Source organism: Canis lupus, chromosome X, assembly GCF_003254725.2.
Source record: "Canis lupus dingo isolate Sandy chromosome X, ASM325472v2, whole genome shotgun sequence".
Taxonomy (NCBI): Eukaryota; Metazoa; Chordata; class Mammalia; order Carnivora; family Canidae; genus Canis; species Canis lupus.
Window position 1 is genome coordinate 92,350,852 of NC_064281.1, and position 24,968 is coordinate 92,375,819.

Genomic DNA, 24,968 nt, shown 5'->3' on the forward strand with positions numbered 1-24,968 from the left:
CAATTAAAAGACTATGAGGATAGATTAAGGGAAATAAATGACAGCCTGAGGAAGAAAAATCTACGTTTAATTGGGGTTCCCGAGAGCGCCAAAAGGGACAGAGGTCCAGAATATGTATTTGAAGAAATCGTAGCTGAAAACTTTCCTAATCTGGGAAGGGAAACAGGCATTCAGATCCAGGAAATAGAGAGATCCTCCCCTAAAATCAATAAAAACTGTTCAACACCTCGACATTTAATAGTTAAGCTTGCAAATTCCAAAGATAAAGAGAAGATCCTTAAAGCAGCAAGAGACAAGAAATCCCTGACTTTTATGGGGAGGAGTATTAGGGTAACAGCAGACCTCTCCACAGAGACCTGGCAGGCCAGAAAGGGCTGGAAGGACATATTCAGGGTCCTAAATGAGAAAAACATGCAACCAAGAATACTTTATCCAGCAAGGTTCTCATTCAGAATGGAAGCTTCCAAGACAGGCAGTAACTGAAAGAATATGTGACCTCCAAACCAGCTCCGCAAGAAATTTTAAGGGAGACTCTTAAAATTCCCCTTTAAGAAGAAGTCCAGTGGAACAATCCACAAAAACAAGGACTGAATAGATATCATGATGACACTAAACTCATACCTTTCAATGGTAACTCTGAACGTGAACGGGCTTAATGACCCCATCAAAAGGCGCAGGGTTTCAGACTGGATAAAAAAGCAGGACCCATCTATTTGCTGTCTACAAGAGACTCATTTTAGACATAAGGACACGTACAGCCTGAAAATAAAAGGTTGGAGAACCATTTACCATTCAAAATGGTCCTGAAAAGAAAGCAGGGGTAGCCATCCTTATATCAGATAAACTAAAATTTACCCTGAAGACTGTAGTGAGAGATGAAGAGGGACACTATATCATACTTAGGGGATCTATCCAACAAGAGGACTTAACAATCCTCAATATATATGCCCCGAATGTGGGAGCTGCCAAATATATCAATCAATTAATAACCAAAGTTAAGACATACTTAGATAATAATACACTTATACTTGGTGACTTCAATCTAGTGCTTTCTACACTCGATAGGTCTTCTAAACACAACATCTCTAAAGAAACAAGAGCTTTAAATGATACACTGGACCAGATGGATTTCACAGATATTTACAGAACTTTACATCCAAACTCAACTGCATACACATTCTTCTCAAGTGCACATGGAACTTTCTCCACAATAGACCACATACTGGGTCACAAATCGGGTCTGAACCGATACCAAAAGATTGGGATCGTCCCCTGCATACTCTCAGACCATAATGCCCTGAAATTAGAACTAAATCACAACAAGAAGTTTGGAAGGACCTCAAACACATGGAGGTTAAGGAACATCCTGCTAAAAGATGAAAGGGTCAACCAGGAAATTAAGGAAGAATTAAAAAGATTCATGGAAACTAATGAGAATGAAGATACAACCATTCAAAATCTTTAGGATGCAGCAAAAGCAGTCCTGAGGGGGAAATAGATCGCAATACAAGCATCCATTCAAAAACTGGAAAGAACTCAAATACAAAAGCTAACCTTACACCTAAAGGAGCTAGAGAAAAAACAGCAAATAGATCCTACACCCAGCAGAAGAAGAGAGTTAATAAAGATTCGAGCAGAACTCAATGAAATGGAGACCAGAAGAACTGTGGAACAGACCAATAAAACCAGGAATTGGTTCTTTGAAAGAATTAATAAGATAGATAAACCATTAGCCAACCTTATTAAAAAGAAGAGAGAGAAGACTCAAATTAACAAAATCATGAATGAGAAAGGAGAGATCACTACCAACACCAAGGAAATACAAATGATTTTAAGAACATATTATGAACAGCTATACTCCAATAAATTAGGCAATCTAGAAGAAATGGACGCATTTCTGGAGAGCCACCAACTACCAAAACTGGAACAGGAAGAAATAGAAAACCTGAACAGGCCGATAACCCGGGAGCAAATTGAAGCAGTCATCAAAAACCTCCCAAGACACAAAAGTCCAGGGCCAGATGGCTTCCCAGGGGAATTCTTTCAAACGTTTAAAGAAGAAACCATACCTATTCTACTAAAGCTGTTCAGAAAGATAGAAAGAGATGGAGTACTTCCAAATTCGTTCTATGAGGCTAGCATCACCTTAATTCCAAAACCAGACAAAGACCCCACCAAAAAGAATTATAGACCAATATCCCTGATGAACATGGATGCAAAAATTCTCAACAAGATACTAGCCAATAGGATCCAACAGTACATTAAGAAAATTATTCACCATGACCAACTAGGGTTTATTCCCGGGACATAAGGCTGGTTCAACACTCGTAAAACAATCAATGTGATTCATCATATCAACAAGAGAAAAACCAAGAACCATATGATCCTCTCATTAGATGCAGAGAAAGCATTTGACAAAATACAGCATCCATTCCTGATCAAAACTCTTCAGAGTGTAGGGATAGAGGGAACTTTCCTCGACATCTTAAAAGCCATCTACGAAAAGCCCACAGCAAATATAATTCTCAGTGGGGAAGCACTGGGAGCCTTTCCCCTAAGATCAGGAACAAGACAGGGATGTCCACTCTCACCACTGCTATTCAACATAGTATAGGAAGTCCTAGCCTCAGCAATCAGACAACAAAAAGACATTAAAGGCATTCAAATTGGCAAAGAAGTCAAACTCTCCCTCTTTGCCGATGACATGATACTCTATATAGAAAACCCAAAAGCCTCCACCCCAAGATTGCTAGAACTCATACAGCAATTTGGCAGCGTGGCTGGATACAAAATCAATGCCCAGAAGTCAGTGGCATTTCTATACACTAACAATGAGACTGAAGAAAGAGAAATTAAGGAGTCAATCCCATTTACAATTGCACCCAGAAGCATAAGATACCTAGGAATAAACCTAACCAAAGAGGTAAAGGATCTATACCCTAAAAACTACAGAACACTTCTGAAAGAAATTGAGGAAGACACAAAGAGATGGAAAAATATTCCATGCTCATCGACTGGAAGAATTAATATTGTGAAAATGTCAATGTTACCCAGGGCAATTTACACGTTTAATGCAATCCCTATCAAAATACCATGGACTTTCTTCAGAGAGTTAGAACAAATTATTTTAAGATTTGTGTGGAATCAGAAAAGATCCCAAATAGCCAGGGGAATTTTAAAAAAATAAAACCATAGCTGGGGGCATCACAACGCCAGATTTCAGGTTGTACTACAAAGCTGTGGTCATCAGGACAGTGTGGTACTGGCACAAAAACAGACACATAGATCAATGGAACAGAATAGAGAACCCAGAAGTGGACCCTCAACTCTATGGTCAACTAATATTCGACAAAGGAGGAAAGACTATCCACTGGAAGAAAGTCTCTTCAATAAATGGTGCTGGGAAAATTGGACATCCACATGCAGAAGAATGAAACTAGACCACTCTCTTGCACCATACACCAAGATAAACTCAAAATTGATGAAAGATCTAAATGTGAGACAAGATTCCATCAAAATCCTAGAGGAGAACACAGGCAACACCCTTTTTGAACTCGGCCACAGTAACTTCTTGCAAGATACATCCACGAAGGCAAAAGAAACAAAAGCAAAAATGAACTACTGGGACTTCATCAAGATAAGAAGCTTTTGCACAGCAAAGGACACAGTCCATAAAACTAAAAGACAACCTACAGAATGGGAGAAGATATTTGCAAATGACGTATCAGATAAAGGGCTAGTTTCCAAGATCTATAAAGAACTTATTGAACTCAACACCAAAGAAACAAACAATCCAATCATGAAATGGGAAAAAGACATGAACAGAAATCTCACAGAGGAAGACATAGACATGGCCAACACGCACATGAGAAAATGCTCTGCATCACTTGCCATCAGGGAAATACAAATCAAAACCACAATGAGATACCACCTCACACCAGTGAGAATGGCGAAAATTAACAAGGCAGGAAACCACAAATGTTGGAGAGGATGCGGAGAAAAGGGAACCCTCTTGCACTGTTGGTGGGAATGTGAAATGGTGCAGCCACTTTGGAAAACTGTGTGGAGGTTCCTCAAAGAGTTAAAAATAGACCTGCCCTACGACCCAGCAATTGCACTGCTGGGGATTTACCCCAAAGATACAGATGTAATGAAACGCAGGGACACCTGCACCCCGATGCTTCTAGCAGCAATGTCCACAATAGCCAAACTGTGGAAGGAGCCTGGGTGTCCATCGAAAGATGAATGGATAAAGAAGATGTGGTTTATGTATGCAATGGAATATTACTCAGCCATTAGAAATGACAAATACCCACCATTTGCTTCAACGTGAATTGTCAATTGGAGAAGGACAAACATTATATGTTCTCATTCACTATAAATAATAGTTAAAGGGAATAGAAGGGAAGGGAGAAGAAATGGGTAGTAAATATCAGAAAGGGAGATAGAACATAAAGACTCCTAACTCTGGGAAATGAACTAGGGGTGGTGGAAGGGGAGGAGGGCAGGGGGTGGGAGTGAATGGGTGACGGGCACTGAGGGGGGCACTTGACGGGATGAGCACTGGGTGTTATTCTGTATGTTGGCAAATTGAACACCAATAAAAAATAAATTTATTATTTAAAAAAATTGAAGAACAAACTCACTCTCTGAGGACAGCATTATCCTGATACCAAAACCAGACACCACAAATAAAAAAAAATTACAAGCCAATATCCCTGATATATCTATATGCAAAAATCTGCAACAAAAAATATTAGCAAACCAAATTTTATACATTGAAAAGATCATATACCATACTCAATTAGAAATTATTTCAGAAATGCAAGGATAATTCAATATCCACAAATCAATCAACATTAACACATTTAAAGGAATTTATTATTTTTATTTTTTAAAGATTTTATTTAGTCATGAGAGGGAGAGAGGGAAAGAGAGAATGAGAGAGAGAGAGAGGCAGAGACACAGGCAGAGGGAGAAGCAGGCTCCATGCAGGGAGCCCGACGCAGGACTCGATCCTGGGTCTCCAGGATCAGGCCCTTGGCTGAAGGCGGCGCTAAACCGCTGAGCCACCCGGGCTGCCCCTAAAGGAATTTATTAAAGGAATTTAAACATTTTTTGTGTGTTGTGTTAATATACCACATTAACAAAATAAAGGAATAAAAATTCTATGATAATCTCAATAGATGCAGAAACAGCATTTGACAAAATTCAACATTCAAATAAGATACAAAGTGAATATAGAGAAAACATACCTCAACTTAAGAAAGGCCAGATACGACAAACCCATAGCTAACCTCACACTCAACAGTAAAAAGCTGAAAGCTTCATCCTAAAATCAGGAACAAGACAAGGATGACCACTCTCGCCACTTTTATTCAACATAATACTGAAGGCCTAGCCACAAGACAAGAAACATAAAAGGTAAAGAAGTAGTAAAATTGGTAAAGAAGAAGTAAAACTGTCACTATTTGCAAATAATATATATAGAAACCCTAAAGACTCTATCTACCATCCATGTTGTTTGTCAATCATACATCAAAAAAAAATCCGTTTGTAAGGCTAACATGTGATATGCAATCTATTATGTTGAGAAAAATAATTCAAAATAATATAAATGTATTTGTCTTAATACTGCACCCTTCTATGAATAGGAAATTAGCATCCCATGAACTATAATTTAAAAAGAAAACTATGTTAAAATCCATTAGCAACATTTTATTTTTTTATTTATTTATTTTGCAACATTTTTTAAAAAAAGATTTTATTTATTTATTCATGAGACAGAGAGAGAGAGAGAGAGATGCACAGACAGAGACATAGGGGAGAAGCAGGCTCCATGCAGGGAGCCCGATGCGGGACTCGATCCCGGGACTACAGGATCATGCCCTGAGCTGAAGGCAGAAGCTCAACTGCTGAGTCACCCAGGCATCCCTAGCAACATGTTTTCATCATTAGGTATGTTCAATGTTTAAAAATTTTAAGGGGTAGAATATCATAAATCACAAAAAGGAGAAAAAAAACATGAGCTATACTTAAAAAGTTCTTCACTTAACAAAAATTTTGACAATTGTCTCTGAATTTAAGCAAATGTTACATTTTTAAAGTGTATTTTTTAATCACTTACTCTGGTTCTGGATTCTTTGGAGAAAGTCCCCATACTTCAGGAGCTCCCAATTCTCCAATCCTTTCTCTCTCACTTAATCTCCTAGAAGATACAGGCATATAAATTAGAATTCCATAACTAAATTGTCTCCTAAATATATAATCAATTCAAAGGAGTCTAGTTAAGTCCTGTTTTCCCTTTATATTTTAAAACTTAAATTAATAAATTAAGTATACTCATTATAATCTGATGTTCTTTGATAGTACTACCAAATAGTACAGACTATAGGCAGCCTGAGAGGCCGGGCGAGAAATCCAGACTAAAAGGCTTGTCAAGTGCATCTCCTCTGCCTTACGCATAACATAGTTCCTAATTGCTCATTTTGTCTTCTGAAATATGTGGCACAAACAGTTTTATATTTGGAAATAACTTCTTTGTTTACACACAATTATGAGAATAAAGAGCAGCCTCTACTTTTGGTTTAGTCAACCCATTTTCAGAAACTCAGGAATAAAATAAAAATGAACCATTAGAAATAGAAAATAAAGAGAGCTCTGAAAATGAAAGAAAAGTTTTATTTGACAAAAATTGTTCTCAATGAGATACGGGGTTCGTTTTCTCCATTTTCCCTTTAGTTCCTTTAGTTCCTTTTTGGAAAAGGACTATATCCTCTATGTACTCTTGAAGGATGTGAAAATTTTTCTTATGTTTGTGACATTTTTAAAAATTTTGCTCATAAAATACAAAAAACAAAGGCTCAATTCCTTAAAGTTTACCTGCTTGTGATTCCATTTGTTAAAACAAACTCTTACAAAATAAATTGGTATGATTGTTTGAATATACTAATTTTTACTTCTTTATTCAGGAGAAAAGGTATTATAATCATGCAGAGTTAGACTCAGGTTTCCCCCTTAAAGAAAAGCCTAAAAGGGTCATACTTATAACTCAATTTGGAATATATATACAGGTGGAAGTATGACAGGCTATAAGAACAGTCAAGTTCTCATCCCTGCTACCCCCAGCTTTATCTGTAACTCATCTTCTGGATGTACAAATGCAAATTTCATCCAAAAAGTTCCAACATTTTTTGGTGAGGATTGTCCAATAGGAAACTGGTTGCTTTTTGAGTAACATATGAAAAATTTAATTTGGAGAGGTAGGTCTCCAACCTAACTCAGTTCTGTTTTTCTTGTTTCTGCTTCCATTCAGGAAGGCCTAACAGCTTACACTCAAGGACTATTTATTATGTTCCAGGAACTAAATCATTACAACTCTAAAAGCCTTGACACTAATTTTATCCCTTTTTAAATGGTTAAGAAATAAAGCTCGGGAGAAGTTAAGAAACTTGCTCAAGGTCACACAACTAACAGGCAGCAAAGCAAGGCTTCAAATTCAGGCAGTCTGATTCTGGAGCCTGTCCTCTTCATTGCTCGCTATGCTTTATTATTTCCCATTCCTGAAAGAAAAAGATTTATGGAGACATCTCTGAGCTGTTGGAATCTTATTGCACCTCTCAAAGCTTGTGATATTCTTAAATTTCATTTTTAACATAGAGAACACAAAAGCACTTATACAGTCCCTGACAGGACACTTAATAAGCTGTAGATATTATGACTTACACAGCAATAATTATAATCCATTTCCTTTCAATCCTTCTTAAACTATCCACTTTTCCACTCCAAAACTCATGAGAGGACACCTGATCTCACACTGACCTCATTTTTCATGGTCAAGCTGAGACCATTTAACAAGACCTTTTTCAATGTAGCTTAATCAACAGTTTAGCAGATCACTTTTGCTCCACTGAACCATCTTGTCTCAGAGGTTTTTCTCCCCTCCAATTTAAACTTTTTTTTTATAACCAATTTAAACTTTTAATCTCAAGCCTTCCAAACTTGGTAGGAAACATTTCCACTTACAAAACCTGTTACCTCAAGCCTGTCTGATCATCCAACAAGCAACGGTTGTTCGCCTACAAAGTGCTAGGCTCTGCTAATTTTGTGATCAATTAAAATACGTCTCTTCTTTTCCAGGAGCTCAGTCTCTAGTGTGAAATAAAAACATGCTTACAAAAAATAATGACACAACCAAGCAAGTACTGTAATTCTCATAGGTGTGAGGTTCAGAAGAGAACCCCTAAAAGCCAGAAGGCAGAAGAAAGCAGTGAGACACCAGGGTGCTCCCTATGAAGCCACTCGAGGAAGAGGAGGAGGAGGGAAAACCCAAGGGACGAGAGGGGTGGAAAAAGGCATTGTGTGTGGAGGGGACCTATGGGATGGAAAAGGGTCGAAAAAGGCACTGCAGGCAGGGGGGTGGGACTGAAGGAGGAGAAAAGGAGGAACAAGAGGTTGTGGGGTGGAGACTGAAGGGGTAGAAAAGACTGGGAAAAGGTTGCGGAGGAGGAGTGGAAACTAAGGGATAGAAAAGGGTAGGAAAAGGCATTGGGAGAGGGACTTAAGGGATAGAAAAGGCAGAAAAGGTATTGAGGGAGACTGAAGGGATGGAATGGGATGGAAAAAGGCAAGTGGGGACTAAAGGCATAGAAAAGGGTGGAAAAGGCACTGAGGGGAACTGAAGGGATAAAAAAGGGGGGGAAGGATTGGGGGAGGCTGAAAGGAGAGAAAAGAGGGAAAAAGGTGTGTGAGGGGAAGGAAGGGAGAGAAAAGCGTGGGAAGAGACTGGGGGCGGAGGGTATGACCAAAGGCATAGAAAGGGGTTGCAAAAGGCACTGGGGGGACTGAAGGATAGAAAACGGGGAAAAAGTGTTGGGGGGCTGAAGGGATTGAAAAGAGTAGAAAAAGGGATTGGGGGGACTGAGGGGATTGAAAAAAGAGAAAGGTGTTGTAGGAGGGACTTAGGGATAAAAAAGAGTGGGAAGAGGTTGGGGGGTAGAGTGGGACTACAGGTATAGAAAAGGGTGGAAAAAGGCATTAGGGGGACTGAAGGGATAGAAAAGGGTGGGAAGAGACTGGTGGGAGAGTGGGTCCAATGACACAGAAGAGGGTGGAAAGAGACATTGAGGGGGACTGAAGGGATGGAAAAGGGTGTTGGGGGAAGACTGAAGCGACAGAAAAGGGTGGGAAGAGGTTAAGAGGGAGTGTGACCAAATGTTGGAGAGGATGCGGAGAAAAGGGAACCCTCTTGCACTGTTGGTGGGAATGTGAAATGGTGCAGCTACTCTGGAAAATTGTGTGGAGGTTCCTCAAAGAGTTAAAAATAGACCTGCCCTACGACCCAGCAATTGCACTGCTGGGGATTTACCCCAAAGATACAGATGCAATGAAATGCCGGGACACCTGCACCCCGATGTTTCTAGCAGCAATGTCCACAACAGCCAAACTGTGGAAGGAGCCTCGGTGTCCATCGAAAGATGAATGGATAAAGAAGCTGTGGTCTATGTATACAATGGAATATTACTCAGCCATTAGAAACGACAAATACCCACCATTTGCTTCAACGTGGATGGAACTGGAGGGTATTATGCTGAGTGAAATAAGTCAATCGGAGAAGGACAAACATTATATGGCCTCATTCATTTGGGGAATATAAATAATAGTGAAAGGGAATAGAGGGGAAGGGAGAAGAAATGGGTAGGAAATATCAGAAAGGGAGACAGAACATGGAAGACTCCTAACTCTGGGAAACGAACTAGGGGTGGTGGAAGGGGAGGAGGGCAGGGGGTGGGGGTGACTGGGTGGCGAGCACTGAGGGGGGCACTTGACGGGATGAGCACTGGGTGTTATTCTGTATGTTGGCAAATTGAACACCAATAAAAAATAAATTTATTATTAAAAAAAAAGAGGGAGTGTGACCAAAAGGATAGAAAACATGCATTTTTGGAATGCATTGGAAAATGGAAAAAAGCACTGGGGGGAGTAAAAGGGTTAGAAAAGTGGGTAAAAGGGGGACTAAAGGGACAGAAAAGTGGAGGGGGGAAGAGGTTGAGGGGGGAGAGGCACTGAAGGCATAGAAAAGCATGGAAAAAGACATTGGCGGGTGACAGAAGGGATAGATAGCAAAGGGAAGAAAAGGTGTTGGGAGGTACTGAAGGGATAGCAAAGAGTGGGAGGGGAGGGACCGAAGGCATAGAAAACAGTGGAAAAAGACATTGGAGGGGGACTGAAGGACAGAAAAGTGCAGAAAAAGGTGTTGTGGAGGGGTGGGATTACAGGGATAGCAATGAGTGGGAAGAAGTTAGTTGGGGAGAGGGACTGAGGGCATAGAAACATGTGGAAAAAGACACTGGAAGGGGACTGAAGGGGATAGAAAAGGGTGGGAAAGGTTGAAGGGGGAGTGGGACCAAAGGGATACAAAAGCGTGGAAAAAGGCATTGGGGGGATTGAAGGGATAGAAAAGGGGGGAAACGTTTTGTGGTGGAGAATGAAGGGATTGAAAAGGGAGGAAAAGGTGCTGTGGAAAGTGACTGAAGAGATAGAAAAGGGAGAAAAAGAGGTTATGGGGGGGACTGAAGGGGTAGAAAAGGATGGGAAGAGGTTGGAGGGCGAGTGTGACTGAACACATAGAGAAGTGTTGAAAAAGGAATTGGCGGCGGGGGGGAACTGACGGGATAGAAAAGGGGGGGAAAAGGTGTTGGGGCGGAATGAAGGGATAGAAAAAAGGATGGGAAGAGGTTGCAGGGGGAGTGGGACCAAAGAGATAGAAAAGGTTTGAAATAGGTATGGGGGGAACTGAAGAGCTAGAAAAGGAGGGGGGAAAGGGTGTTGTGGTTGGGGAATGAAGGGATAGAAAAGGGGGAAAAAGGTTATGGGGGGACTGGTAGTGGTAGAAAAAGGTGGGAACAGGTTGGGAAGGAGTGGGTCCAAAGGGATAGAAATAGCTAGAAAAGGCATTGCGGGGGGCAGGGGGCGGACTGAAGGGATAGAAAAAGGTGGGAAGAGGTTGGGGGAGAAGTGGGGTCGAAGGCATAGAAAAGGGTTGAAAAAGGCATTGAGGGGGACAGAAGGGATAGAAAAAGGTGGGAAAAGGCATGGGAGGGACTGAAGGCATAGAAAAGGGGAGAAAAGGTCTTGTAGGGGGGTGGGTCCGACGGGACAGAAAAGGGTGGGAAGAACTTGCGGGGGGCGGGGGAGTAGGACCAAAGGGATAGAAAAGGGCTGAAAACGGCGTTGACAGGGAAGGCTGGAGGGGCTGAAGGGATAGAAAGTGGGGGGGGGGGGGGCGTTGACAGGGAAAGGGGTGGGGCTGAAAGCGGCGCGAGGCAGAGAGTGAAAACCGAATAGTCTGAAGGGGGATGAACGGTGAGACAGACACGGAAGTCGGGTGGGCTCCTGCAAGAGAAGGCGTGCCCGTCACACTCACTTCTGCCGCAGGCTCTCCTCCCTCTCCTTGTCCAGAAGGCTAGGCCACGGCTTGTCACTTCCGTAGGGACGCGAGTAGCCGCCATAATACGCAGTCGAGGAGGCAGAAAAGAAGGGGTTACCCCGCGGCGCAGAGGGCCGCTCCCGGGAGCGGGATCGGGAGCGGGATCGGTAGGACTGGTTTCGGGACCCTTGGCTGAAGCCACCCAGCTGATGGCTGAGACCATTCCGGTCCCCAGAGCGAGAGCAGGAGTGCGAGCGAGAGCTCGAGCGCGAGCGGCGGCCCCGCGGGGAGCGGGCGGATCTGCTGGGCTTAGGGCTCTTTGACGAGCTGCGACGCTTCGACCCGGAGCCCGAGGCCTCCCTCTCTGGGCTGCGGGAACCCGACACTGGAGCCATCACAGGCACTGGGTCCCCTAAGCCGCTAGAGAAGCGGGCGCTCTCGCGAGCCTCGGGAGATCTCGGTTGGTTTAGGTCCCCAGACCCGCCGTGGCGCCGCCACCCTAACCTGGGGAAACCTTGGAAACAGTTCCGGGTACGTCGGCAAATCCCTTCCCCCGACCTAGGTAGTCCTACCCACGGGACTGTGATGGGTGTAGCGGTATAAAGAGGTCGTGGGGCAACCGGGTCCACTCATCCTTCCGGTCCTGAGTGAGGCTGCTCACATCTAACCCGGACTGCGGAGCTTGTCCTTTCTGCAGCGTTCAATTGAAATACCTGAAGGGAAGGGCGATAGGCCACAGCGGCCGTGTGAATAACAAAAGTTAGTGTAACTCTCTCTATATATGTGTTTGTATGGCGCTGTGTGTAGGAGCATACCCACCCCCACACGCATTTTTTTAAAGATTTTTATTTCAGAGAGCGCAGGCAGGAGCACAAGGGGGCGAGGGGAGAGGGAGAAGCAGCCCAAGGTGGGCTCCATCCCAGGACCCTGAGATCATGACCTGAGCTGGAGGCAGAGGCTTAAGCCACCCAGGCGCCCCCATAATTTTTTTCTCTCTAATCTCAAACAAAATAAGGAGCATCTATCAAAACTGGTGATGAGCTATGATGTCTAAGCCCTATTTTGACCAGTTAACTTAGAGGGCACAAATTCTTTGTTAATAACTTGAGCCTGATACACCACAGTTAAGTCTGTGGCCCAGAGAAAACTGCTTATTTATTCCCCAGAAATTCATCTCCGCTAATGTGCCCCTACTTGTCCAGCCCTGTAGACGAGTCCCATCATAAGGCAGCTCAGCAATACATGGCTAATACTTATTTATTCTATTCATTTTATACTGTTTTTATCTTTTTTATTTAAAAGAGAGAAAGAGAGGGAGGGATGGTCAGAGAGAGAGGGAGAAACAGACTCCCAGTTGAGCAGGGGCTCCCCTCGGGACTCAATCCCATGCCCCAATCCCAGGATCCTGGGATCATGACCTGAGCTGGAGGCGGAGGCTTAACTGACTGAGCCACTCAGGCGCCCTATTTTCTACTGTTTTTAAATAAAATAACATATGAACATTAATTCTACGGACTTTAATTTTTTTTAAGATTTTATTTATTTATTCATGAGAGACACAGAGAGGAGAGAGAGAGAGACAGAGAAGCAGGCTCCATGCCGGGAGCCTGACGCTGGCCCCAGGACTCGAACCCAGGTCTCCAGGATCACACCCTGGGCTGAAGGCGGCGCTAAACCACTGAGCCACCTGGGCTGCCCCGAACTTTAATTTTTGAGGGTACAATGAGTTCGCTGTGGAAATTCAGAATCCAGTCTACTAGTAGTCAGATGGCCTCTTGGGCTTTTCCTCCTAAAAAGCAACTTATGAGACCATGAACACTAATGCCATAGATTATTGGAAGTCTCCTCTTTTAGAATTTAAGGGAAAGATGCTAACATAATGTAAATGGAAAAAGTGGACCACACTATTGGGTATCTTCTAGGTAAAAACAGTCAATCATTGGATGAGGGCTATGGACTAAATTGAGTAGGAGAAATTATATGATTTGGGATGGGGATTTGGAGAAATTTCTAACAAGAAAGTTTTGGATGGGAAACCTACACCCAACTTTTGTGACACCAGGCTGTACACTTTCACGTCTACTGCCTATAAAAACCAACTTTGCAACAGCGCTTGGTCTACCTGCCCGATGGCTGGTAGGCATGCACTTTGATTCCAATAATAAAACCCATACCCCAGCGTCTCTGGTTGGCATGATACTAAAAAACAATAAAAAAGGAACATTTAGTATAATTTACCTGTGAAGCCATCTGGTCCTGGACTTTTGTTTGTTAGGAGTTTTTTGGCTACAGATTCAATTTCATTATTCTTTCATTGATTATTAGTAATCAGCCTGTTCATCTTTTCTATTTATTCTTGATTCAGTCTTGGAAGATTGTATGTTCCTAGGAATTTATCCATTTTTTTTCCAGATTGTGCTATTTGTGGGCATATAATTCTCTGTAGTACTCTCTTACAGTCCTTTATGTTCCCATGGTGTCACTGGTAACTTCTCTTTCATTTCTGATTTCATTCACCTGAGTCCCCTCTCTTTTTTTTTTCTTGACAAGTCTGGCTAAAGGTTTATAAATTTTGTTTATTTTTTCAAAGAACCAGCTCTTCATTTCACTACTTTCCTTATTGTTTTTTTAGTCTCTATTTCTTTAAGATTTTATTTCTTTATTCATGAGAGACACAGAGAGAGAGTTGGAGACAGGCAGAGGGAGAAACAGGCTCCCTGCGGGGAACCTGATGTGGGACTCAGTCCAAAGACCCTGGACTCACCACCTGAGCCAAAGACAAATGCTCAACCACTGAGCCACCCAAACACCCCTTAGTCTCTATTTCATTTATTTCTACTCTGATCTTTATTATTTCTTTCCTTCTACTAACTTTGGGCTTTGTTTGTTCTTCTAGTTCCTCTAGGTATAAGGTTAGATTGTTTATTGGAGATTTTTATTTCTTGAAGTAGGCTTGTATTGCTGTAAACTTCTCTCTTAGAACTTGCTTTTGCTGTGTTCTAAAGATTTTTTAAAAGATTTATTTATTTATTTACTTATTTATTCATTCATTCATGAGAGACACACACACAGAGACAGAGACAGAGACAGAGACATAGGCAGAGAGGGAGAAGCAGGTTCCATGCAGGGAGCCCGACGTGGGAATCGATCCCGGGTCTTCAGGATCACACCCCGGGCAGAAGGCAGGCGCTAAACCGCTGAGCCACCCAGGCTGCCCTAAAGATTTTTTTAATGTTATATTTTCACTTTGATTGGTCTCAAAGTATTTTTTACTTCCTCTGATGATGCTTTTGTCCTGAAGAAAGTTCCTACAGATTCCTACCCTTCCAGCCCACACTCTAAAATTATTTGATAAATCTCCTTCATGTAAGGCCCGGGTGCTTTCCAAACTTACCCCTGTGCTGGCTCTGGGTTTATGCGCAGGCCCTTTACTAGTGGAGCCTCACTTTTCTATAGCCCTCTGGCTCCCCTGGACTTATGCCCCTCTGAATTTCAAAGCCAGACATATGGGATCATCATTCTGCTGCAAGTCTCCAGGGCAGGGGGTGCCTTATGTGTGGCTTAACCCCCTTCTCCTCATAGAGGGTCTCTGCACCTGTGATGACTTCCCACATGCAGGTACTGAGGGTGGAGGTCCTGAACAGACTGCATCTCTGTCCTTCCCTCCCTTCCTGATGTGGCTTTTTCTTTACAGCTTCAGATGTGCAAGAGCTGATCTGCTGGTCCTCAGATTGTTCTCAGAGAAAGTTGCTCTATATGTAGACACAGCTTGTTGTGTCCATGGGAGGAGGTAAGTTCAGGATTCTCCTACGCTATCATCTTGATCCGCCACCCAGGGCACATATCTTCAATTCTAATGAAGTCCAAGGTATCAGTTTTTCTTTTATGTCTTGTGCTGTTGGCATTGTATTTTTTTAAGATTTATTTATTTTAGAAAGAGAGACAGAAAAAAAAAAGAGACAGAGAGTGAGAGCATGGAGGGGGAAGGGGGGCAGAAGGAGAGGGAGAGAGAAACTTCAGCAGACTCTGAGATGACAACCTGAGCTGAAACCAAGAGTCAGGCGCTCAACCAACTGCACCCCTTTTGGTGTTGTATTTAAAACCCTTTGCTGGGGGTTTCTGCGTGGCTCAGTTGGGTGGGTGTCTGACTCTTGGTTTTGACTTGTCATGATCTTGGGGTTGTCAGATTGGGTCCTGCCTTGGGCTCCTGGGTGGAGCTCTGCTCCACTTGGATTCTGCTTGAGATTCTCTCTTTCCTTCTCCCTCTGCCCATCCCTGCTCACGTGCACGCTCTCTCTCTATCTCAAATAAATAAACAAATCTTTAGAAAAAATTTTAAAACTTCTTGTCAAAGCCTAGGTTACCTAGATTTTCTCACACATTATCCATGAGGCTAGGCTATCTCTTTATTTATTTAGATCTTCTTTGATTTCGTAAGTCAGAGTTTTATAGTTTCCACATACAGATATTGAGGTATTGCACGTATTTTGTTGGGTTTAGACCTTTTATTTCCATTTTTTGGTGCTAATATAAATGACGTTGTATAGGGATGCCTGAGTGGCTCAGCAGTTGAGCGTCTGCCTTTGGCCCAGGGTGTGATCCCACATCAGGCTCCCTGCGAGGAGCCTGCTTCTCCCTCTGCCTCTGCCTCTCTCTGTGTCTCTCTTGAATAAATAAATAAATAAAATATTTTTTAAAAATTATGTTGTGTGTTAAATTTTACATTCCAATTGCTCATTGCTGGTTTATAGGAAATTGATTGACCTGTGTATATTAACCTGTGTCCTGCAGTTTTGCTATAGCCATTTATGAGTTCCAGGAGGATTTGGTGTTGTTGTTTTTTAAACAATTCCTTGGGAATTTCTACCTAGACAATCATGCCATCTGTGAACAAAGACAGTTTTATTTCCACCTTCCCCATCTACATACCTTTTATTTTACTTTGTCTTATTGCATTAACTAGGACTTCCAGCATGATGTTCAATAGGAGTAGTTAGAGAGGACATCCCTGCTTTCTTTCTGATCTTAGGGTGAAATCATCTAATTTCTCACCAGTAAGTATAATGATAACTGTAGGTTTCTTATAGCTGTCTTTTATCACGTTGAGAAACTTCTTTTTTATTCCTAGTTTGCTGACAGTTTTTTTTAAGATTTTATTTATTTATTCATGAGAGACACACACACAGAGAGAGAGAGAGAGAGAGAGAGAGAGAGAGGCAGAGACACAGGCAGAGGGAGAAGCAGGCTCCACGTAGGGAGCCCGATGTGGGACTCGATCCTGGGACTCCAGGATCAAGCCCTGGACTGAAGATGGCGCTAAAAGGTGGCGCTGAACAGCTGAGCCACCCGGGCTGCCCTGCTGAGAGTTTTTAACATGAATTGGCATTGGATTTTATCAAATGCTCTTTCTGCATCTGATGATGTGATTGTGTCATTTTTCTTTAGTCTCTTGATGTGATGGATTACATTAATTGACCTTTGAGTGCGAACTAGCCTTGCATACCTGAGATAAATCCCAGTTGGTCATAGTATATAATTCTTTTCATACATTGTTGGATTTTTTCTACTAATATTTGGTTGAGGATTTTTGCATCTATATTCACGAGAGATATTGGTCTTTGGTTTTCCTTTCTTATAATGTATTATTGTCTGGTTTTTGTATTAAGACAATGCTGACCTCATGGAATAAGTTAGGAAGCATTCCCCCTGCTTCTATTTTCTAGACCAGATTGTAGAGAATTCGTATCATTTCTTCCTTAAATGTTTGGTAGAATTCCCCCAATGAACCCACTTGTGCCTGGTGCTTTCTGTTTTGGAAGGTTACTAATTGGTGATTCAATTTTAAGATAGATATAGATATAGATATATAGATATCTATAAAATAGATATATAGTCTATTTCTCTTTTTATGAGTATTGTTAGATTGTGTCTTTCAAAGAATTGGCCAATTGTTTCTAAGTTATCAAATTTGTGGTCATAAAGTTGTTCATAATAATCTTTTATTGTCCTTTTAATGTCAGTAGAATGAGGAGTAATGTCCCCCTTTCATTTCTGATAGTAGCAATTTGTGTCTTCTCTCTTTTTATCTTGGTTAGTCTCTGTAGATAGTTATCACTTTATCACTATTTTCAAATAACCAACTTTTGGTTTCATTGATTTTTTTTTAAATTTTTTTATTGGTGTTCAATTTACTAACATACAGAATAACCCCCAGTGCCCGTCACCCATTCACTCCCACCCCCCGCCCTCCTCCCCTTCTACCACCCCTAGTTCGTTTCCCAGAGTTAGCAGTCTTTACGTTCTGTCTCCCTTTCTGATATTTCCCACACATTTCTTCTCCCTTCCCTTATATTCCCTTTCACTATTATTTATATTCCCCAAATGAATGAGAACATATAATGTTTGTCCTTCTCCGACTGACTTACTTCACTCAGCATAATACCCTCCAGGATTTTTTTTCTATTGTTTTCAATTTCACTGATTTTTAAAAAAAGATTTTATTTATTTATCCATGATAGACACAGAGAGGAGAGAGACAGAGAGAGAGAGAGAGAGAGGCAGAGACACAGGCAGAGGGAGAAGCAGACTCCATGCAGGGAGCCCGACGTGGGACTCTATCCCAGGACTCCAGGATCACACTCTGGGCTGAAGGCAGGCGCTTAAACTGTTGAGCCACCCAGGCTGTCCAATTTCACTGATTTTTACTCTGATTTTTATATCTTTTCTTCTGCTTACTTGGATTTAATTTGCTCTTCTTTCTCTAGGTTCCTAAGGTGGAAACTTAGAATACTAATTTTCGATGTTTCTTCTTTTCTAATATATATGCATTTAGTGTAACAAATGTTCCCCTATGCACCGAGTTCATTTGCATCCCCGAATTCTGACAAATTGTGTTTTCATTTTCATTTAGTTCAAAATACTTGTTCAAATTCTCTTGAGATTTATTCTTTGATCCATGTGTTATTTAGAAGTGTGTTTTATGACCTAGAATATGCCTACCTTAGTGAATGCTCCATGTGAGCTTGAAAAGAATGTGCATTCTGCTGTTGTTGAAGTCTTCTGTAAATGTCAATTAGATCTGGTTTATTGATGATGCTCTGGGTTCAATTATATTTAATTATACTGATTTTTTTATCTCCTGTCTTTCTCATTTAGTAATAGAGGGAATATTGAAGTCCTCAAGTACAATAGTGGATTTGTCTATTTCTCCTTGCAGTTCTCTCAGTTTTTGACTCACATATTTTGACACTGTATTGTTTTTTGGTTTTTTTTTTAAAGATTTTATGTATTTACTCATGGGACACACACACACACACACACAGAGGCACAGACACAGGCAGAGGGAGAAGCAGGCGCCATGCAGGGAGCCCGATGTGGGACTTGATCCCGGGACTCTAGGATAACACCCTGGGTTGAAGGCAGCACTAAACCACTGAGCCACCTGAGCTGCCCGGCGCTGTATTGTTAAACACGTACACATTAAGGATTGCTGTCTTCTGGAAAATTGAGTCTTTTGCTGTTACATAGTGCCCCTCTTTATCCCTGGTCATTTTCCTTGTTCTGAAGCTTGCTTTGTCTGAGACATTCTAGCTTTCTTTTGCTTAGTATTAGCATGGAGGGGCAGAGGGAGAGGGAGAGAGAATCTGAGGCTGACTCCATACTGAGAGTGGAGCCCAATGTGGGGCTCGATCTCATGACCCTGAGATCATCACCTGAGTGGAAACCAAGAGTTGGATGCTTAACCAACTGTCTTACTCAGGCGCACCTGTGTCTTTATACTCAAAGTAGGTTTCTGGGGTGCCTGGGTGGCTCAGTTGGTTAAGTGTCTGCCTTCTGCTCAGGTCATGATCCCAGTGTCCTAGGATTGAGCCCCATGTCAGGCTCCCTACTCAGTGGGAAGCCTGCTTCTTCCACTCCCTCTGCCTGCTGCTCCCACTGATTGTGCTCTCTCTCTCAAATAAATAAATAAATAAAATGCTTTTTAAAAAGAGAGAGACGGGGCACCTGGGTGGCTCAGCAGTTGAGCATCTGCCTTTGGCTCAGGGCATGATCCCAGTCTGGGGATCAAGTCCCCCATCCGGCTCCCTGCAGGGAGCCTGTTTCTCCCTCTGCCTGTGTCTCTGCTTCTGTGTGTTGCTCATGAATAAATAAATAAAATCTTTAAAAAAGAGAAAGAGAGAGAGAAACACAGAGAGAGGCAGAAACATAGGCAGAGGGAGAAGCAGGCTCCCCACAGGGAGCCCGATGTGAAACTCAATCCCGGGACTCCAGGATCACACCCTGAGCCAAAGGCAGATGCTCAACCACTGAGTCACTCAGGTGTCCCTAAATAAATAAAATCCTCAAAAAAAAAAAAAAAAAGTAGAGTAGGTTTCTGTGGTGCCTGACTGGCTCAGAGGAGCGTATGACTCTTGATCTCAGGGTTGTGAGTTTGAGCCCCATGTCGGGTGCAGAGATTCCTTAAAAATACAATCTTCAGGGATCCCTGGGTGGCGCAGCGGTTTAGCGCCTGCCTTTGGCCCAGGGCGCGATCCTGGAGACCCAGGATCGAATCCCACATCGGGCTCCCGGTATATGGAGCCTGCTTCTCCCTCTGCCTATGTCTCTGCCTCTGTTTCTCTCTCTCTGTGTGACTATCATAAATAAATAAAAATTAAAAAAAAAATACAATCTTCAAAAAAAATTAAAAAAAAAACTTTAAAAACTAAAGTACGTTTCTTGTATGTGACATATAGTTGGCTCTTGTTTATTTTTTTTAATCAAACCTTACTGTCTTGCAAGATGGTGGAGTAGGGTCCCCAAGTCACCTGTCCTCACCAACTTACCTAGATAACTTTCAAATCATCCTGAAAACTAACAAATTCAGCCTGAGATTTAAAGAGAGAACAGCTGTAACGCTACAGTGAGAAGAGTTCGCGCTTCTATCAAGGTAGGTAGATGGAGAAAAATCAATCAATCAATCAATCAATCGAGTGGGGGAGGGGCCCCGCGACGAGACAGCCTAAGGCCGGGCGGGGAGAGCCCCCAGGACAGGGGAGCCCAGCCCCGGGGAGCCGTGAACTTTAACTTCTTCCCCGGAGGGAAAGGTGCTGGCAGGGAAATCGGGCAGGATCCCAGGAGGGGCAGTGGAGCCCCCATGTTCCCAGGGGCACTAACAGTTGGCGCCACGGGGAGAGTGCCCCGCACCCCGCGGGCCGAGCACGATAAAGGGCTGGAGCGCCGGGCAGGGTCGCGGGAGCAGCTCAGGTGGCGGCTCCGCGCGGAGGGGGCTGTGCGGCCCCGGGAGCGCGATTCCAGCATCGCAGGCCCTGGAGCCCAGGGTGCGGGGGGACACAGCCCAGGATAGGGCGCTCCCCTCAGGACAGGAGGAGGTGGGGAGGACCCAGGACAGCGAGGACACTCTTGCCACCGGGCGCCCCCAAGCTCTGCAAGTCAGCGCCCCCCGCCTCTGGAGCACCCAGGCCCCTGTGGACTGGGAGCTGCGGTAGTTCCTGCTAGAGCTGACTCCAGGGCTGGAGAGCTGGCCGCCGCCAGTGGGGTTGTCCCTCCTGGTGTCACCCTGTGCCTGGGACAGAGCAGGCTGCCAGGGAGCAGGGGCTTCACAGGATAAACAGCTCCCACTGAGCAGTGCACCTGGCAGGGGATGGGGCAGCTCCCCTAGGTGCACACACCTGAGAATCAGCACAGCAGCCCCTCCCCCAGAAGACCAGCTGGAAGGACAGGGGAAGAGCAAGTTCTTGACTGATCAGCACTGGAAAGCTCCAGGGGAAGTCGAGGAACTTACAGTATATAGAATCAGAGGATACCCCTCCTTGGTTTTTGTTTTTTGTTTGTTTCCTCTCCCTTCCCCCCCCCTTTTTCCTTCCTTTTTCCAGTACAACTTGTTTTTAGACACTCTGCACTGAGCAAAATGAGTAGAAGGAAGAACTCACCACAAAAGAATCAGAAACAGTCCTCTCTCCCACAGAGTTACAGAATATGGATTACAATTCAATGTCAGAAAGCCAATTCAGAAGCACAGTTATAAAGCTACCGGTGGCTCTGGAAAAAAAAGAATAAAGGAATCAAGAGACTTCATGACTGCAGAATTTATATCTAATCAGGCCAAGATTAAAAATCAATTAAATGAGATGCAATCCAAACTGGAGGCCCTAACAATGAGGGTTAATGAGGTAGAAGAACGAGTGAGTGATATAGAAGACAAGTTGGTGGTAAGGAAGGAAGCTGAGGAAAAAAGAGAAAAACAATGAAAAGATCATGAGGAAAGGTTAAGGGAAATAAATGACAGCCTCAGAAGGAAAAATCTACGTTTAATTGGGGTTCCAGAGGGCGCCGAAAGGGACAGAGGACCAGAAAGTATATTTGAACAAATCATAGTTGAAAACATCCCTACCTTGGGGAGGGAAACAGGCATTCAGATCCAGAAGATAGAGAGATCCCTCTCTAAAATCAATAAAAACTGTTTAACACCCCAACATTTAATAGTGAAACTTGCAAATTCCAAAGATAAAGAGAAGACCCTTAAAGCAGCAAGAGACAAGAAATCCCTAACCTTTATGGGGAGAAGCATTAGGTTAACAGCAGGCCTCTCCACAGAGAGCTGGCAGGCCAGAAAGGGCTGGAAGGATATATTCAGGGTCCTAAATGAGAAGAATATGCAGCCAAGAATACTTTATCCAGCAAGGTTCTCATTCAGAATAGAAAGAGAGATAAAGAGCTTCCAAGATAGGCAGAAACTGAAAGAATACGTGACCACCAAACCAGCTCTGCAAGAAATATTAAGGGGGGGGGGGCGTAGCCCAGGTGGCTCAGAGGTTTAGTGCCGCCCACTAAACCCACTTCGGGCTCCCTGCATGCAGCCTGCTTCTCCCTCTGCCTGTGTCTCTCATGAATAAATAAAATCTAAAAAAAAAAAAGAAATATTAAGGGGGACTCTGTAAAAGAAAGAGGAAGTCCAAGGAAACAATCCACAAAAACAGGGACTGAATAGGTATTATGATGACACTAAATTCATATCTTTCAATAGTAACTCTGAACGTGAATGGGCTTAATGATCCCATCAAAAGACGCAGGGTTTCAGGCTGGATAAAAAAGCAAGACCCATCTATTTGCTGTCTAAAAGAGACTCATTTTAGACCTAAGGACACCTACAGCCTGAAAATAAAAGGTTGGGGGCTTTTACCATTCAAATGGTCCTCAAAAGAAAGCAGGGGTAGCCATCCTCATATCAGATGAATTAAAGTTTATCCCAAAGACTGTAGTAAGAGATGAAGAGGGACACTTAAAGGATCATACTTAAAGGATCTATCCAACAAGAGGACCTAACAATCATGAATATTTATATCCGTAATGTGGGAGCTGCCAAGTATATCAATCAATTAATAACCAAAGTTAAGACATACTTAGATAATAATACACTAATACTGGGAGACTTAAACATGGTGCTTTCTGTAATTGACAGATCTTCTAAGCACACCATCTCCCAAGAAACAAGAGCTTTAAATGATACACTGGACCAGATGGATTTCACAGATATCTACAGAACTTTACATCCAAACGCAACTGAATACACATTCTTCTCAAGTGCACATGGAACTTTCTCCAGAATAGACCACATACTGGGTCACAAATCAGGTCTTAACCGATACCAAAAGATTGGGATTATCCCCTGCATATTTTCAGGCCATAATGCTTTGAAACTAGAACTAAATCACAAGAAGAAATTTGGAAGAAATTCAAACACAAGGTGGTTAAAGACCATCCTGCTAAAAGATAAGGGGTCAACCAGGAAATTAGAGAAGAATTAAAAAGATTCATGGAAACTAATGAGAATGAAGACACAACCACTCAAAATCTTTGGGATACAGCAAAAGCAGTCCTGAGGGGGAAATACATCGCAATACAAGCATCCATCCAAAAGCTGGAAAGAACTCAAATACAAAAGCTAACCTTGCACCTAAAGGAGCTGGAGAAAGAACAGCAAATAAAACCTTCACCCAGCAGAAGAAGAGAGTTAATAAAGATTCGAGCAGAACTCAATGAAATGGAGACCAGAAGAACTGTGGAACAGATCAACAAAACCAGGAGTTGGTTCTTTGAAAGAATTAATAGGTAGATAAACCATTAACCAGCCTTATTAAAAAGAAGAGAGAAAAGACTCAAATTAATAAAATCATGAATAGGGATCCCTGGGTGGCGCAGCGATTTAGTGCCTGCCTTTGGCCCAGGGCGTGATCCTGGAGACCCGGGATCGAATCCCACGTCAGGCTCCCGGTGCATGGAGCCTGCTTCTCCCTCTATGTCTCTGCCTCTCTCTCTCTCTCTCTCTCTCCCTATGACTCATAAATAAATAAATAAATAAAATAAAATAAAATAAAATAAAATCATGAATAGGGATCCCTGGGTGGCTCAGCAGTTTAGCGCCTGCCTTTGGCCCAGGGCGTGATCCTGGAGTCCCAGGATCAAGTCCCATGTCGGGCTCCCTGCATGGAGCCTTCTTCTCTCTCTCTGCCTGTGTCTCTGCCTCTCTGTGTGTGTGTGTGTGTCTCTCTCATGAATAAATAGATTAAAAATCTTTAAAAAATAAAATAAAATCATGAATGAAAAAGGAGAGATCACCACCAATAGCAAGGAAATACAAAAGATTTAAAAAACTTATTATGAGCAGCTATATGCCAATAAACTAGGCAATCTACAAGAAATGGATGCATTTCTGGAAAACCACAAACTACCAAAACTGGAACAGGAAGAAATAGAAAACCTGAACAGGCCAATTACCAGGGAGGAAATTGAAGCAATCATCAAAAACCTCCGAAGACACAAAAGTCCAGGGCCAGATGGCTTCCCAGGGGAATTCTATCAAATGTTTAAAGAAAAAACAATACCTATTCTACTAAAGCTGTTCAGAAAAATATAAAGAGATGGAATACTTCCGAACTTGTTCTATGAAGCCAGCATCACCTTAATTCCAAAAACTGACAAAGACCCCATCAAAAAGGAGAATTAGAGACCAATATCCCTCATGAACACAGATGCAAAAATTCTCAACAAGCTACTAGCCAATAGGATCCAACAGTACATTAAGAAGATTATTCACCACGACCAACTGGGATTTATGCCCGGGATGCAAGGCTGGTTCAACACTCGTAAAACAATCAATGTGATAGATCATATCAACAAGAGAAAAAGCAAGAACCATATGATCCTCTCAATAGATGCAGAGAAAGTATTTGACGAAATACAGCATCCATTCCTGATCAAAACTCTTCAGAGTGTAGGGATAGAGGGAACATTCCTCAGCATCTTAAAAGGCATCTACGAAAGCCACAGCAGATATCATTCTCAATGGGGAAGCACTGGGAGCCTTTCCCCTAAGATCAGGAACACGACAGGGATGTCCACTCTCACCAGTGCTCTTCAACATAGTACTAGAAGTCCTAGCTTCAGCAATCAAACAACAACAACAACAAAAATAAAAAGCTTTTAAATGGCAAAGAAGAAGTCAAACTCCCCCTCTTCGCAAATGACATGATACTGTACA

At 42.7% G+C, this 24,968-nt stretch overlaps 1 protein-coding gene across 1 annotated transcript in view; it reads right to left on the reverse strand.

The window, feature by feature from the left end:
* The window catches only part of LOC112649194 (NFKB activating protein), a 35,293-nt gene extending 23,275 nt beyond the window's left edge, over nucleotides 1-12,018 (reverse strand). The window contains exons 1-2 of the mRNA XM_025431330.3: nucleotides 11,426-12,018; nucleotides 6,128-6,208 (exon numbers count right to left, since the gene is read on the reverse strand). Coding sequence (XP_025287115.1) covers nucleotides 6,128-6,208; nucleotides 11,426-11,823 — 479 coding nt within the window. The 5' untranslated portion in view covers nucleotides 11,824-12,018. The remainder of the gene's footprint in view (nucleotides 1-6,127; nucleotides 6,209-11,425) is intronic.
* Nucleotides 12,019-24,968: the final 12,950 nt, after the last annotated feature.